General features: G+C 61.0%; 1 protein-coding gene across 1 annotated transcript; it reads right to left on the bottom strand.

Annotated features, from left to right (window-relative positions):
* Positions 1 to 253: 253 nt before the first annotated feature.
* STX1A (syntaxin 1A) lies at positions 254 to 17,068 on the bottom strand. The gene is made up of 10 exons (XM_068565996.1): positions 17,039 to 17,068; positions 9,206 to 9,283; positions 8,730 to 8,829; positions 5,826 to 5,900; positions 4,975 to 5,048; positions 4,768 to 4,876; positions 4,604 to 4,677; positions 3,617 to 3,754; positions 1,929 to 2,039; positions 254 to 1,608 (listed from the first exon to the last, which is right to left on the bottom strand). The coding sequence occupies exons 1-10, from the start codon at positions 17,066 to 17,068 to the stop codon at positions 1,531 to 1,533; spliced, it is 867 nt and encodes a 288-aa protein (XP_068422097.1). The 3' UTR covers positions 254 to 1,530.
* Between the last annotated feature and the right edge of the window lie 12 nt (positions 17,069 to 17,080).

Below are 17,080 nucleotides of genomic sequence, written 5' to 3'. Positions count from 1 at the left end.
GTTGAGCAGGAGCTGAGAGATGTTCAAGCTGGGGTGGAGGGGCCAGAGGGTCTGGAAGTTGAAGGCCAAGGGAGGCGGCTGGGATCCTTGGTCTCTGAGCCCCATGGTGCCACATACGATCAGCTCCAGTCCGAAGGCCGTGACACTAAGAAGTCTACAGCAGAGGCATGGTACAGGTACAAATGTTTATTCTACATAAAAATTTCACAAAATGGGCAGCTGGTTGTACCAAGACCTTTGGTGAAGGGGTGGAGTAGGGGGAGGGGAGTCGCTGTTCAAGAAGGCAACACGGACAGCGGTCACAGTCACTGGGCAGGAGCAAAGCCGAGGGAAGGCGGGGCCCAGACCTGGCCCCGGCCCCTGCTGCATGCGCTCGCATGCACGCTCCTTGCCTGTCAACGGGCGACGGGTTTTGGGTGGGGGCACATCTCAGACTTGAGAAGTCCCGAGACAGTGGGGAGGAGGGAGGTGCCCCTCCCTGGCTGGCTGCTGAATACTGCATCCCAGACACCTGACACCCACGTGGCATGTCAGTGGTGGGCAGCAAGGGCAGGACGAGATTGCGGGTGCCTGAAGGGACGCTGACTTCCCGAGCACAAGAGAGCAGGGACCACTGTCCCAAACATGCAACACACAATGGCTTGAGGACCCGACTAGGGCCTGCCGGGGAGAGTGGCTGGCCCGGGCCGTGGGCTTCACCAGTGCAGAGGCCTGACCGGGGCCTGCTCTGCCTCCCTAGCTCCGAGGGCGGCTGGAGACCAGGCACCAGTCAGCTTCTTCCAGAATGTTACCTGGGATCAGGCGTAGCCCAAAGGGGTTGCTCCTGGGGCTGTAGGAATGTGGGAAGGGAGGCTGAGGCAGCTGAAGACCTGTTGGACTCTGCCCCGAGGCAGGGGAGGAAGCCTGGTCTTGACACGGCCAGAAGCCATACCCGCCACGGCACCCTGAGCCTCCCTGGCAGTGAGTGGCTGTTAGAGGCTTAGAGCTGGGCTGTCTCTCAAGGCCACCCTTCCCCTAACCTGAAAAGCAGCACCATGTGGCCAGCTGGTCCCCAGCCCTCAGGGGGCTTGGCTTATGGGGACAGCTGGAGAGGACACAGGATGGGGCAGATGGGCTGGTCAGTAGGAGGCAAGGTTGGGGTCCAGAGAGCCTTGATCCCAGGAGAGGGCAGACCCCAGGCTGGAGTGGAATTACTGAAGGCCGGGGGAGGGGAGCATGGCTAACTACCCCAGGCGGCCCTGCCTAGAAGGGGAGTGGCCTGGGCCAGGGCCTGAGTCTGTCCCTTGCTGGCCCATCCCCACCCGGCTGGCTGTTTCCCAGCCTGGCTCCCCTCTGCCTCCTCTGTACAGACGCACACTGTCACAAAGATCATGCACACGACGGCTCAGGGCAGGGTGGGAATGGGGGGCCCTGTGCAGAGAAAGGAGCAGTATGGGGTGGGGAGGAGAGGACTCGAGCCAGAAGGTGGCAGCAGCCAGGGGGCCTCCTGGGGGTGGGCCATCCAGAGCGGAGTGGCGGGTGGGGTGGTTTCTACCCAAAGATGCCTCCGAAGGTGGAGGCAATGACGATGCCCAGGACCACACAGCAGATGATGATCATGATCTTCTTCTGCACAGGGAGGCAAGGAGGGGCCTCAGAGAGCACAGAAGTGGCGCCAGGAGGGAGGCTGAGCCTCTGGGCAGAGCTTTGAGGCTGTGGGGCGGCTGGGGAGGGGGCTCTGGTGAGGGATAAGGGTTGGAGAGTCTGGGGGATTGAATGAGGGAGAGAGTGATGGCTTGGAACGTGTCTGGGTGGGGTTTTAACTGGGCGCTGGAGGCTCTGGTCAGAGCTGAGGGAGGGTGCAGGCAGGATGCGGAGGGGTTTGTGATGGTCCGGGGGCTCTGTGCATGCGTGAGGACGGGGGCTCAGGCAGGGTTGGGGCTACTGACCCGGCGAGCCTTGCTCTGGTACTTGACGGCCTTCTTGGTGTCGGACACAGCCCTCTCCACGTAGTCCACCGAATGTTCCACGTTGTACTCAATCCTGTCAATCATCTCTCCCTGCAGGGCCAGGGGCACCCGAGCTCCAGAGGGCCCCCCTCAGGGTTACGAGGGGGCCCAGGGCAGGATTTTGGGAAAGCAGCCTGAGGTTAGAGAGAAGGGGAGTGTGAGGAGGATGGGGTAGAGCTTCTCACCTGTGCCCTTCGCCTCTGCCAGGCACCCCGCGCAGCTCCCTGAAATGCAGCCATCCTGGGGTGGGAACTGGCCATGCAGCCTCAGCCAAGGGGGCGGGGACCATGCAGAGGACGCTCAGAAGGGGCCCTGACCCCGGGGCTTGACAGAGGACAGCACCAGGCAGAGGAAGGCAGGGGCGGGAGTGGGTGGGCTGGAGTCTGGCCATAGTGACGATGGTGAGCCCTCCACTCCATCCTCCCCAGGCATGATGGTTCCGTCCAGCCCTGACAGGCTTTGGTCTTCAACCTTTGAGACCCCCCTGCCCAGTCCCACAGGCCTCGTGGGCCCTGCAGTCTGGTCCCAGGCAGCCCCCAGAGGCCACTCGACTATGACAATGCCCAGGACTCCCAGCAGCAGTGTGTTGATGGCTGGCCGCTCTCTCCAAGCCCACTGCTCCCGCTGGCGTCCACAGCGCCACGGTCTCTCGCCCCAGTGGAAGCAGCAGCCTCCTCAAGGCCTCCCTGCTTCCTAACTCGGGCCGTGCCACTCCCACACTTAAGACCCTCCAATCTAGAAGAGACTCCAGCAGCCCAGCACCGCCTGCCGAGACCCCATCCCTGTCATCTCCAGCTCTCCCTGTGCTCTAGCCGCCCGGACCTCCTTTCTGCTCCTCACATTAAGTCAGGCTCTTGCTGGTCTCAGGACTGTGGTGCTGCTGGTCCCTCTGCCTGGGCCAACTCTTCACTCTTGCCCTGGGCAGTCTTCGGAGCTCAAATGCCACCTCCTCAGGCCTTCCCTGACCACCCCGTCCAAAGTGGCCACTGCAGTGACTGTGTCACCCCAAGTGTGGCCCTTGGACTAGTAGCGTCGGTATCACCCTTGAGCTTGTGAGACGTGCAAATTCATGAACCCCCACCCCGCCTACCAATCTCTGGGAACGGGGACCAGAATAGGGAAACGTATAACAAGCCCTCCAGGTGGCTCTTGAGCCCTTTAAAGTTAGAGAACCGCTGCTGTGTCACATCGCCTCCTTCTAACGTCTGGCACAACTGGAGAATATGCCATTCATCGTTCACTTATGCTGCCCTTTTGCCCAACATACATTAGCTCTCAGGGAGCAGGCCCTCAGCTGTCCTGGTCACGGCTATACCTCTGGCTTCTAGAAAAGTGCCCATCCACAGTGCCCACATGACACACAGCTGGTGAACAAGACAGGACAAGGCTGGGTGAAGGTGGGTAGGGCCATGCAGGGCCTGGGGTCCTGGAGGGCCAAGCAGAGCCATGCAGAGAGGATCCTTCAGGTGGGCAGGACCCTGGGGGCACTTTCAACAGCACGTGGTTAGTTACCTGAAGACTCGGTCCCTCCCGGGCAGGGCAGCATGGCAGGCAGAGAGGGTAGGGTTAGTGCAGCCCTGGGTGCTGCTGGGGGCTGGGCGAGGGACAGTGGGGCCCCGGGCACTCACCTGGCTCTCCACAAGCATGGCCATGTCCATGAACATGTCGTGCAGCTCCCGGATGCTGTTCTCCAGCTTGATGATCTCACTGTGGCGTGTCTCAATCTCGCTCAGGGCCTGCTTTGAGATGCTGGAGTCCATGATGATCTAGAGGGTGGGAGCAGTGGGCTGGGACCCAGGGACCGGCTGAAGGGAGCCGGGGTGGGGACCGGGACAGCAAGAGGCCAAGGGTGGAAGCAGGCCACTGGGATGGGCAGTGGCCTGAGCAGAATGTTCTGGAAGCAGAGCCTGAGGCTTCTTCCTTAGCCGCAGCTCTCCCCCAACTTTCTGCTCGGCTCTTACTAGCTGTTACCTACTTTCTCTGAGACCTGATTTCCTACCTGTAGATTTCCTACCTGTAACACAGGGCTAACGCTCCCCACCTGTGCCCGTGCATAGTAACAGCTGAGTGGTAGTTCTAACCACCAGTGCTGTAGGAGCCCGAGACGACTGCCCCGAGGGGCCCAGGCCTTGAACGGCCTTTAGGCCTTTCTCCCATCCCCTCTCCTCCTGTTCTTCCTCCCACACTGAATGTAGCTGACACCCCCTCGTAGAACCACACGCCCAAGCAGCCTCCCCTACCTGTGTGCCACCTCCTTCAGGAAGCCCCCCTGCCGGGTAGAACATGGAGCTTCACTTGAATGTAGAGAGGCCAAGGGCACTGTGTCCTCCAAGAGGGGTAAAAGGTCCTGAGGCTGGTGGAAGGAGCCCCTAGCCAGTGGCAAATGTGCAGGGGTAGCTAGGAAGCGGACCCGACTGGGAGGAACCGGGAGACGGGGTCTTAATTCCACCTTTGCCCCTAACATTTGTGTGACCTCTGTCTGGTCCCTAACCCCCTCTGGGACTCGGCCTTCTCTTCTCTAAAACCTGCCTCACAGGTGGCTGTGTCCAAAGACTGCCCAGATCCAGCGCTCTGCACACACACCAGGGTCCCCAGGGGGAGGGGTCCACACTCACCCCGGAGGCAAAGATGGCGGGGTTCCCACTCTCCAGCATGTCCTCCAGCTCCTCGCTGGTCGTGGTCCGGCCGGCTGTGAGCAGGGGTCACTCTGAGCCCGGCCTTCCCCAGGGTGGTCGGAGGCAGCCCGGCCCCGCCCCTCGGCCCCACCCCCTCAGCTTACTGATCTCCAGCTGCCTCTGGATGCGGCCCTTGCAGCGCTCGCGGTAGTCAGTCTGGGTGGCGTTGTACTCGGACATCACCTCTACAAACTTCCGGGACAGTGTGGAGTGCTGGGGGCCCGAGATGGGGGTGCAGGTGTTAGGCCCAGCCCCACCGGGCCCCAGAGCCTCAGGTGCCCGGCTGCCCGCCCCAGAGGTCCCGCCCACACCTGTGTCTTTCGGATCCTCAGGTCAGCGGATGAGCGGCTCAGGCCTTCCTCCTGCTCGATGCTCTGCTCGATGCCTGGGGAACAGCCGGCTGCTGATAACCTGCCCCATTCACCGCTGCCTCGCCACCCACACACCCAGGACCTGGCTCAGGACCACCCCTGGGGGGACTTGTGTTGTCTGTTGAGTGGGGTCACACAGGAAGCAGAGCAAGAGGGAGCTCCAGGCACTGATGGAGGAGGGACCGACAAGGGCTCTTCCAGGCACGATGTGTGTGTGGCTGCGTGCATACACACACACACACAGACACACCTGTGAGGCCTCGGGCACACACCAAGCTGTGTATCTGTGTGTGTGTGTGTGTGCACCTACTATGTGCTAGGCCTGGTGGCTCAGGCCCACCCTGTCTCTCCTGCTCAGGAAGGCTGTGCATGGAGCGAGGAGCGGGGCATGCCGTGGAGGGGGTCGGGGGGTGGGCAGGGCTAGGTGGCCACAAGCACAGGGCATGGGACCCCTAGGCCTGTGCGTTCCGGGGCATGCCTGCCTGTGCTCACGTGAGCGCATGGGGGCTCCTGTGTGGGACCAGGCACTGCTGGCCACTCCTTTAACTCTCTTTAGCTGACAGTGCCCAGAGTGGAACACTCGCTGGACGGAGCCTCAGGCATGTGTCCCAAGGCCCAGCCCAGAGCCTGGCACAAACAGGCCTTGCCAGGTAGCTGCTGAGTAAATGGCGCACAAAGGAAAGCAAGACCCAATGTACCCCTCAGAGTCAGTGAAATTCCACGGGCTGTGTGGGGGAAGCAGGCCTGGAGTGCCCCCCATATCCCAGACAAGGCCTGGAGCCCAGACTCACTCTTCAATTTGGAACGAACTTTGTTTGCTGTCTTCTTTATGTCAGACATGAGTTCCTCCAGCTCTTCCTTGGTTTCTGGGGAGGTAGAAGGGGTGGCAGGTAGACACCCTGGGCTCCCCCATGCCTGATCTTCAGGCTCAGGCCCGAGGGGGGCTCTGGGCAGACCCTGGGTCTCCCCTCGTCCCCTGGCTAAGAGTCTGCCTGCCCCTCCAATCCCGGGCTGGGGCCACACCAGCTGCAGCCTCACCCCTTCTCGTGTGCCTTCCAAGGAGCCTCCCTTCCGCCTTCGCTGGCTCCCCCCAACCCCCTGCAGACAACAGATGGGGCTAAATTTAAGGCAGAAGTAATTGTGGAGCAGCTGGTGATGCTGGAGGTTGCACTGGGGAACGTTTACTCGATACTTGCCTGAGTCGAAGGTGGAGGTAGGGGCTCACCTAGCACTACCTGGTGGCTCTGGGGGTGAACATCCAGCTGATGGGCTGATGCGGGCCAGGGGCCAAGGAGGCAGAAGCCAGCCGCCATCAAGCACCCTGGGCAGGGCAGACCCTGTTCTCTTCACAAAGCCCCCCTCCCCAGGTGCTGAGCTCAGTGAAGGCCAACTGCTGAGTGCCCGGTAGGTGGATGGGGGCTGGAGGCACCCGGCTGGGTGGGAGAGGGGAGAAGAGCTTCAAAGAGGTGGGCCCCTGGGGTACAGTCAGCTCTAGAGGTAGCATGCAGCGGGGCCTATGAGGGGGCGAAGCTGGGGGAGGGCTGTGGCGTAGTTTCTGGCCCTTGTTCCAACCGGAACCATCTCCGTAAAGCTGGCAGAGGCCATGGAGGTGCCCAGCTAGCCCTGCTCCCTGCGGGGGGTTGGCTGGCAAAGTGGGGCAAGATGGCTGCTTCCCTCTGGGGTGCTGGGTGGAGCCCAGCCTCAGGGCAGCCCCCCATGGCTCCACCCCCTGGAGAAACCAGGACTGAGCTCCTGGCTGGAACCTTGCTCATCCACTCTGTGCTTGCTTCTGGGGTTGGGGCTTCTCCCATAGGGGACTCGGGAGGGGCATTTACAGTGGCTGATCAAGTGGGAGGGCCACTTCCCAAATGGAATGTGAATGAGGTGGAGTTGGGGGCTTCCAGGAGCGGGGGAAGAGGCCTTGTTTGTAGAAACAAAGGAAAACTCGGTTACCAGCTGCTCTGACGTCGCAGCCTCTTTTGCTCAGACCCAGAATAGCCCAGCCTGGATGGCAGCCCCCAGAGGAGGCAGAGCAAGCCTTGGCCCAGGAAAGCCCCCACTCACCGCCAACTTTCTTTGTGATGCCCCCTCAACTCTGCTCCGCCTCTGCCCTAGAACCCTTAATGGGGAGCCCCTCCCCTTGGGGAGCGCCTGTTAGCCCACATCAGTGACCGTCAGCCGGGTCCTGACTGCCCAGCTCATGGGTGGCGATTCTAAACTGGTCACTAGTGATGTCTGATGAAGCTGGCACAAGGCAGCCAAGGCTGGGGGAGTTGGGCAGTTCCGTCGCCCCCCGCCTGCCCCACCTTCCAGCAGGTGAGGGGCCAACTCCCAGCTCTTTATAGTCTCGCCCCACAGTCAGCCCCCTCCTGCGCCTCACCAGGAGTGACCCACCAGGGACACGCGCTGACCCAGATACACATGAGCCCACAGACAAGCCACGTCACATACTGCCGTCCCAGACAAACCTCTAGGGAGAGGGGCAAAGCAGAAGGACACAGCGACTGCACTGGATATATGCCCCGCTCTGGGGTGTCCCTCTTTCCTTTCCACCTCTTCCTGGGACCGTCTCCCTGGCTCCCAGCTGACTTACTCTGCCTTCAGAGGGCCTGGCACTGGCCTCAGGTTCAAGCACACTTTGGGGCCGTGGGGAGATTTATTCTGGGTGCTTGAGGATGCCTGTGAGCCTGGGGCTGAGAGGTCATGGATAGAGAGGCATTGCTGGGGTTGAGAACAAAATCAAGCTTTGGGTGCCTGGGTGGTGGGCTATGGGCCGTAGGTCCTTTCCCATGAACACCTGGGCAGCAGCTGGACCCTCCCCCGTGCTTTGTCCTGGGGCCCCATAGGCTGGCGCCTTCCAAGGGAGCTGGAGAAGGGAGAGAGGAGGTGAGCAAGCCGCGAGAACAGGCAGGCAGTGCACACACCCAATCTCATGAGTCCAGGTGGCTGGCCTGGGCCCCAGCCCGTCACTGCCTCCCCAGGGCTGAGGGTGAGCCCCCTCTGTGGGAGGGGGTCACGGGCCTGCATGCTGTCAGCCTGGCCCGTGTTAGTGTAGTAGTAATCAACACCTCCACGGGAATCGTGACAGCCAGGTCAGTGGGACCTGTCTGGGGACAGAGTGAAACGCAGACCCACACAAACGCAAACGCCTCCCTATGCAGAGGGAGAGCGGTGACTTCCTGGAGCCCTGAGAACGCCCGGCTCCGGGGTACCAATGGCCAAGTGCCAGGGCTGCCAGCCTTTTCCGGAAACTCTGCCTGCTTGGCCGGCTTGCCCTCCCACAGCGCTGATGCCTCAGAGCTGCCATCTGCTCCCCTGGGGAGGCGAGGGAAAGGGAGAGGCTGCGCTGAGAGGCCTGCTATTGATCAGAGGCTGCTGCCTCCCTCCTTGCTCCCTCCCAGAATCCCAGGGCTACAGCCGGCCAGCCGTGCTGCCTTAGAAAACAGCCAGCTCACCTGGGGAGGGCGGGTCTGGCGCCTGACCCCGCCCTTCTCACCAGGCATCCGGCAGGTGGTACTGTGCACTGACCACCCGCACCCCGAGCCTGGGACAGCTGTGTTTCCTGAGGCTTCCCATGGAGCCCTCCCCAGCCTGGCCAGGCGCAGGCAGCCCTCAGCCGACCAGCAATGAAGGGCGTCCCTCCGCAGCAGCGCCTTCCTGGAGGCCTGTGGGGCCCCTCACACCTACACACTCACTCTCATCAGGGTTGGGGGAGGCCAGGATGGCGCTGTGCTTCCGCTTCACCTCCTCCACGTTCTCTGAGATCTTGTCAATGAAGCCGCGGATCTCCTCCACCTGTGGACCAAGGCCAGGTGGTCTGGAGGCAAAACTCCAGGGAGGGGGCTTCTTGGGCCCAGGGCTTGCCCAGAGTAGGGCTAAAGGTTAGGGCTCAGGGCCAGACTGGGCCAGGCTTCAGGGGGTAGGTGAGGGGAGGCGGGGCTGCTCCAAGGATCCTTCTAGACCGGGGTAGGAGTGGGGAGGAATGGGCCATCCCAAACTTTGCTCCCCTCTGAGCCTCGGTCTATTCACTCTCAAAATGGGCTCATTAACTGGCGCCTGTGGGCTGCTGAGCCAGGCGCAGGTGTGTAAGAGCCCTGGCCTGCCTCAGAGGTGAGACGTGGCCACCCCGGGTCTGCCAGTGTTTGGGGAGAGGCAGGTGTGCTGCTCCCACCTGCTCGAAGAACTCATCCATGAAGCGGTCTCGGTCCACGGTGACAGTGACATCATCATCATCATCGCTGTCCTTGGCCTGGACAGGGGTGTGCACACATGAGCGGACCTGTGCTAGGACCACTGGGTTCCGCTGGACCTGGGACACCCAAACTGCCCAGCATCCACATACAGCAGGCCCGCAGGCTGCAGCTCCAGGGCCCTTGGCAGGGACAAGGCCTGGCTGTGCCCTCAGCTCCAGCCACAGTGAGACCTGGAGGATCCCTGGGGACCCAGCATGATCATGGAGAGAGGCCTTGCCTGTCAAGTTGGGGACAGGGCCAAGTATCCCCCTCCGTGCCAGGCACTCCTTCCCCTGCTCAGCTGCCTCCCCTCCCCCACAGGACTGGGGTCCTCCCAGCACACCCCTCACCCTAGGGTGCTGCTGGGGAGGCCCTGCCACAGGCTAGGCAAGCAAACCTCAGGGCTTAGTCCCCCGGCCACTGGCCCCAGCTCACACCTTGTCTGAGACAGGTTGCCTGGAGTTCCCAAGCTGGCCCTGAGTTCCAAGCTCCCTCTCAGGAGAGGGCCTTGCAGGGGGAGGCCTGGGCACCACGACCACCTCCCTGCCAAAAGGTGGAATGGCTCAGATATGGGCCATCCCCACAGCACCCAGGCCGGCTTGAGAGCTACTGCCTGTGAGGGGCCTCTGTGATCCGCCAGGCTTGCTCCCTCAGACGGCTCGGGGAACTCTCCCTCCTTGTTAGTCTTGACATTGACCTTGATCCTCTTTCCTTCCAGGCCCAGAGTTGGGTCCGGCAGGCACAAGAGGCCAGTCACGTTGCCACTTGGCTCAGGGCCTGCCTCAGCTGCAGGTGCAAGCCTCACCCCGCGGCCCCAGGGGCAGCCGTACAAAAGCCAGCCCATCAGGAGGTGGGGGTGATTACACCTCTGACCTCCCAGCATGCCGGCCACGCTCACTACTGTCCGCCCCACACCTGGAATCAGCCATGGTCGGCCCACTCTGCTGGCAAGGCCAAGGTCCCTCTCCACAGCCAAGGCCCAGATGCTCAGGGCAGGATGGTCACCTGGGTTCTCGGGCTGGGTCATGCCTCCTCCTTTCTCAGCGTCCCACAGGGAGGAGGCACTAGCCCTCACCTTGATGCTCTCTTGCGAGGATGGAGGCAGGCAAAGGCTGAGGGGACCGGGAGGCTGAGGGGCCAGGGAGGCTGGGGCCCCGCCGGCTGGGGAAGGGGCCGAGTTCTGGGCCCAGCACAGACGCTGACTGGCTGAGGGACTTCCCCTCTGGGTCTGTTTGCTCCTCTGTGAAATGGGGACAGTGATGCCATGCTGGGGGAGGCGGGCTGAGAACGGATGGGGAAGCCCAGCATGTTCTGTAAGGGCTGTGACCCTGGGGCTCTCGGGGTCCCACTACCCCACCAAAGTGGGACCAACCAAGGGAGGGGGTTGGTTGGGAGCTTTATGGAGGCGGCCCCCCTCCTCAAGAGATCACACCTCCTCCCCCAGCAGCTAAAATAAATCCTCGCTCCCACAAGTGCCTGTGGCTGCCGCCAGGTGGCCCCCCTCCCCCACTAAGCCCACCCTTAGCCACAGAGAATCTAGGAGCCATTTCCATACTTTAAGGCCCGGGAACCAAGCCAGAGGAGCACTCCCTAGGGACACCGAGGCAGGGTGCAGCCTGGAGAACCCCAGGGCCCCCTCCCCGGCAGCCTGCCAGGCTGGGAAGTGGCCCCAGGAGTTCCTGCCATTCAGCATCCTGGCTTCTCTGTCCTTCTGGTGCCCAGAGGAGGATAGGGGTGGATGGGAAGAGGCAGAAGGAGAATTTTCCAGCTCCCTTCCCTTCCGGAGTGATGACCAGCTAGAGCCAAAGACAAGGGCGCCGGAGTCACTGGAGATGAGAGTCACTGCCAGGGACCCCGGGGCTGATGCCTCCCTTTGGGCCTCAGCTTGCCCATCTGTGAAACGGACTTATCTTCTCCAGGCATCCAGCCAGTTCTGACCTGCTACCTGCACAGCCTCCCTGCATAGAGGCTGGACTTGAGTAGTTTCTCCAACAGAAGGGTGGCGGGAGAGATGCCACACCCTCCTCCATGCTCTCTATCAATTGGAGGGTTTAGGGCCTGACCTCACAGCCTGGGTCAAACAGCTGTGGCTCTGAGCAAAACATGGAGGGGATGCTCCAAGGGCACCCTTCCTTACCAAGTGCTACTACTTCTTCCTCCTCAGGACCTTTTCACTGTCACCCCCCTTTTCATCTCACTGCCCCAGCCTGAAATCTGATCCCACCACACTCGACCTATAACCTATAACCCTCTCCCTGCCCCTATAATCTACCCACTATCCTCCCTGCTGTCCCCATGTGGCTCCCTCTGCCGGCAGTGCCAATTCCATGAAGCTGACATTCCCCTCGTCCTTAGATGCCACCTCCTTCGGAAGCCTTCCTCAGCTCCCTGGGGTGGGTATCTTGCTCCTCTGGTTCCCCACACCCTATTTGCATCCCTACTGTAGCCACAGGCACACACTCTCAAGCCCTAAGGGACCTGAAAAGTCACCTTGGCCGCAGCATCTAGCCGCAGCTTTCACACCTCCGGGGATGGAGAGCCCACCAGCTCTCCCAGGCACTTCTGCCTATCTGGGGCAGCCCCAATTGTTAGAAAGTCCTTCCCTTTCCTGCGGTGTGGCCCCAGGCCGTAAAGAACCTGTTGGTGCCCTCTCCCTGGGCTGGCCCAGCCAGAGATGTGAAGGTAGCATCCACATCCTTCCTGGGTTTTTCTTCTCAAGTTGACCATTCCCTCCCCTTCAGATCCTTCCCAGGGCCTTAAGTTGCAGCCCGTGCCCCAGACTTGTTCCACTCAGCCTCTGTCTTCTCCAGCAGTACAAGATATAAACTGAATCTGCTGCTGATTGTGGTCTGAGCAGTGCCAAAGAGCTGACCCATCAACTCCCTCTTTCTACATAGTCTACCTCTGTTAATGCAGCCAGGGATCACAGAAGTGATCATATAGTTCTTCCTGCCAAGGAAAGCCCCCAAGCCCTTCCCCACCCTGTTTACTTGGTTGGATTTTGGGCTCAAGGGAAGGATCTTCATTTGTTCTGATCCTTGCTTCAGTTTGTGAGAATCTGACGGTTTATGCCTTTGTTGCCCCCTGCAACTTCATCCACATCTAGGCCAAAGCCCTGAATGATCAGGGCACCAGCTCCCTTGGGAATCCGCCAGCCCTCTCTAAGTGGCAGTCACAGCTCCGGAAAGAGGGCTGGACTAGAGTTGGGGACTTGAGAGGCTGCAGCGTGTTGGCAGCAGCTGGAGTCGTGAGGCAGTTATAAGCTCAAAGGTACAAACATCTTCTGGACAAACCCACCCAGACACCATATGGGCACCCTGCCTGCCACCTGGCCAAAACTAAGTTCCACTTCTTTCTTCTGAGCCCCCTTCTCTGAACCCCCCTGCTCAGAACCCCCGTTCTCAAGAGTCCCCCAAGTCAGAAACTGGGGGGAGCATCCACACTCTTCCTCCTCCTCTCACATCCAACCAACATCCAATTTGTCTTAGTGTTTGTTTTTTGGTTCTAGTGTTCATGGGTTCTTAACCCTGGCCCAGGACCTGAGTCTCTCGGTGGGGGATTAAAAAACAAAACAAAACAGCTTCCAGACCAAATGAGAATCTATGGGGATGGGGCTGGTGAGGTTAAGTTCTTTTTAAGCACCCCCAGGATTGAGAATCACTGCTCTGGTCTCACTCCTCTCTGGCCGGCTGGCTATGTCGGCTCCAGCCTCATCACCTCCAGCCTGAGCAATCAGAAAAGACAATCGGGGCGGGAGTGAGCAAGCACTGCCCCACCACAGGGACCTGCTGCAACAGGGGAGAGGATATCCCACTAGAACCACCACACGTGCAGCCCTGGTGGTCTCTCCAGGCAGAGGCTCCAGGATTCCAGAATACCCTCCTGGAAGTAAGAGTGTGAATCCTCCAAGGGGTGTGGAGGCCAGGCAGCCTCCAGGCCCGTCCGGGGGGATGGCGGCAGGCGGGCAGGCAGGCTAGATTCATTCCTGCTGGAGCAGGAGTTGCTGTTGTCTGTCTCGAGGGCTATTTTTTTTTCCCCTTGTTCTTTTTAATGACTAATCAAAGCCGATGTTACCAAAGCAGAGAGGCCCAGAGCTGAGTCAGGGGTGTGCGAGAGGCTGAGCTGGGTCTCCAGAAAGAGAGGGCTCTCCTTTCTGACCCCTCCCTCCTTTCCCCATCCTGCAAACCTCCCCCTCCCCCAGATCCCTGCCCTCAGCCGGGTCTACCCCTTAGCAGGGCCCCAGAGCAGCTCAGGGAGGCAGCTTCGGACTGTGGGGAGGGGCTGAGCTCTGCCTCCCTCCAGGTGCTGTGTGACCTTGGATAAACTCCTGGCCCTTTCTGACCTCAGTTTTCCATCTGTAAAATAGCAGGTTGGACTAGATAGTTCCTGGAGGCCATCTGTACCTCAGATGAACACGTGCCCAAATCCACTGGTTTTTTTTGGGGGGGAAACTCCAAGGAGGTGATGAGAAGGAACGAAGGAAGGAGGGGACCCCTAGCCTGGGTCTATTCTTACACCCCCTGTTTCTTCTGCTCTGCAGGGCAAAGCCGGCTGGCTCCATTGTACAGACAAATGAGCATGGAGAGGTTAAGGCACCAACCTGCCTGCTGTTGCCCCGGGATCCCCAGTCTCTTCCCAGCGGTAAGAGAGAAAAAGGGAACCGGTCAGCAGAGTGCTGCCCCGGTGAGCTGGGCCCTGCTCTAGACCAGATGTCAGGCCCACCCGCCATTCTCTCTCGGTTGGGCATCCTAGCCCCTCTGCCTTTACTCACACTGGTCCCTTCTTTTGGACCACCCTCCCTCCTCCCATTCAAATCCAACTCCTCCTTCTGGGCCATCCCAAGTCCTCTCCTTCCAGGAAGGTTCTCCCTGGGTCTGGCTACCCCATTCTCCCTCCTCTTTCCTGTCGCAGGCCCCTCTGTGTCTCACATGGCCCAGAATGTAGATAAACACCATTCTGGGCCCTGGGAGGGGTGGGTCAGCTCCGAGGAGTTCTCGGAAAGAAAACCAGGGAGGCCTCTGAACTGGGGGAAGGAGGCAGCTGCAGGCCAGGCGGGGCTGCCTGGGGACACCTTGTCCCCAAAGTCTCCCCGGTTGTATACTCTGGTGACCCAGGTCTTCACCCGTCCTGGCCTCCAGGCTGCCCTTTTGATCTCTGAGGGCTGTGGAGAGCATTCAGGTCCCCACACCGGCCCGCGAGGACCCCTTCATTCTCCCTCTGCATGAGAGGATCAGCTCCAGGAGAGATGAGGGCTGGAGAAGCCTGGAGGGCTGGGCCTGGCCTGCAGCGCTGAGGAAACGTGCTAGCTCCTTCCCCAAGTGTGACTTTTATAAATAAGCTCCCTTCGCCTTCCTTCCAAATGTGGTGGGGAAGGAGGAGGAGGGGGGAGGAGGAGGGAGGGAGGCTGGGTGTGGTGCAAGTGGCTGTCCCAAGCACCACCCTCTGTCCAGCCCAGCTAGCACTGGAGTCTCAGTTCCTGGGGATTCTGGCTCCTGGGGTTCAAGGTCTCCCCCAAATATGGAGTCAGAGTCAGGAGACCTGTGACCACCCCTCTTGCCCTGAGAAACTGGGTTCTAGGTTTTCCTGCCTCCACTTCATAGATAGGAATCTATGCAGCCCAGAGGGAGACCTGTGGGAATGGCAGCCCCCCTAGACTAATGGTTCCACCCCACCCAGTGTGGGCTCCTGCCAGCGGACCCTCAAGGCTGCTAGAAACCCCCAAGGGGCAGAGCCACCCGGCCATGAGTACAGCAGCCTGCATGGGCGCTGAATGCCTGGACTGGGGGACTGTCTGGAGAGGAAGACTCAGTTTATTTTCAGACAAGCCAGGCCTCAACACCTAAAGACCACTCTGGCTAGCGTGTGTGCGTGTATGTGTGCTGCCTGGGGGGAAGGGGGGAATCACAGACACACCAGAGCAAAGAGCTGGCTTCAAGCTTCCTACAGCCCAAGATCTCTTAGGCCTTAGGTCTCAGCCAGGTCTGAGTGTGACTATTTTTAGGACTAGGTGAAGCCCCTTTCTACCATCCCACTTCATCTTCCAGGCCAGCCACATCTCTTTTGTGCCTCAGTTTTCCCTTCAGCAGAGGGGATGAAGCTGGTGAGTCAGAGGATGTCAGATGTAAAGGACTGTGTTCTCCCTGATCACCTGGTTCCCACATACACCCTCGCCTGACCCACCAGGCACCCAAACACCAGCAAATGCACCACACGGCCATTCATCACCAAGATAACCACACTCCTTCTGACTCAACCAAGCACAGGAAACTTGAGGGCAACCACAAGGGCTGGCCGGGGAAGTGTTTAGACACCATACACGACATGAGGGACCATCTTCTTCCTTTGAAACCTCGTGGGGTTTACTCCGGGGACTGGGCACTCAGCCAGGAATAACACAGGTCTGACGGGAGAGTGGGGGCTGGCAGATAGAGCAAGGGGGACACGGAGGCAGGAGAGCACAGCTCCCAGCCCCACGCTGCCCAGGAGACAAGACTGGTACAACGGGCGGGAGACCCAGGCACAAATGCAGGGAACCTATGGGCAGAGAGGACAAGTGATGGGATCAAAAGTCCAAAGGACCCTTGGAACTTTCCATAGAAGGGGACCCAGGTCTCTGGCTCTAAGGTGGGTAGCAGGGGAAGTGTTCTGGGGAGACACTGAGCTAGCCCCGCCCCCGCCACAGAGATCAGCAGGTGGGGGCCTTCCAGCAGGGGGGTCAGCCAGGGCATCAGAGGAGTCTCAACTGGGTCTAGAGCCCTGATGCCCCTCTCCCCACAGGCAGGCTTCCCTTCCTTCTCTGTCCCCCCCAGGCCCCCCCACCCCAGGATTGCCATCTTTAAAGGGAGAGGTGCGAACACCCTGGTTAATAGCAGAGGCCAGGGGAGGGCGGCCTTGATGAGGAGCAGGCGGCAGGGGTCTCTGTCAGGGCTGGGAGAGGGCGGGCTCTGACTCAGAACCTTTGCGCATCCTTCTACTTCCCCCACCGGAGCCCCGCCCCAGAAGCCACACCCCAGGGGCCTCCGAAACACAGGTGGAAAAATAGGTTCAGGTCGGAATCAGACCAGGGAACCCCGGAAGGGTCTGGAAACGCCGGCCCGGGCTGCCCGGAAGCCAGGAATGTGGACCGGGAGCGGGTCTGACCCCTCCCGGACCAGGGCGGGCAGCAGATGCCGATCGCCACCGGGTGGGGAGCCACAGGTGACGGGAGCTACAGGTGATGGAAGGTGATGGGGGCGGCGGTCGCCCCGCGAGACCGCGCCCAACGGAGGAGCCCGCCCCACCCGACCGCCCCGTTTCCGCAGCGCGCCCTGCAGCGGGGCTCTGGACAGGGGACCGCCCGCGGCCCCTTCCCACCGGTCCCGCCGTCTGTCTAAACCAGAGGGAGGGCAGGAGGGTCAGAGATGAGGCACCGTGGGGAGAGAGAGTCGGGACCTGCTCCGCGGGGCGAGGGAGAGGCCAGGCTTCGGTCCCGCCACCGATATTCCAGAATACCCCTTCGACCCCCGAAAAGAAGGGGGCGCCGAAAAGTTTATCCAGGACCCCGGGCTCCAGCCTCCAGTCCGCGAACCATCGGAGCCGAGCTCACGCGAGCCCGTGACCCCAGTGGGTCCAAGGGGCGGGACCCGGATGGGGGTCCCCGGCTCGGCACTGCTCCCTCCCACCCTGGCCAGGGACGCAGGGACTACCGCCCCAGCGGTCGCCAGAGCTGGTCGGGGAGCAGCCCGGGCGCTGGGCGCGGGCGGCGAGGGGCGCCGCGCAGGGGCCGGACTCACCGTGCGGAGCTCCTGTGTTCGGTCCTTCATGCTCCCGGGAGT

This window comes from Eschrichtius robustus, chromosome 16 (genome assembly GCF_028021215.1).
Source record: "Eschrichtius robustus isolate mEscRob2 chromosome 16, mEscRob2.pri, whole genome shotgun sequence".
Taxonomy (NCBI): Eukaryota; Metazoa; Chordata; class Mammalia; order Artiodactyla; family Eschrichtiidae; genus Eschrichtius; species Eschrichtius robustus.
The sequence above is the reverse complement of the archived record's forward strand: the minus strand, read 5'-3'. Positions and strand labels throughout refer to the sequence as shown.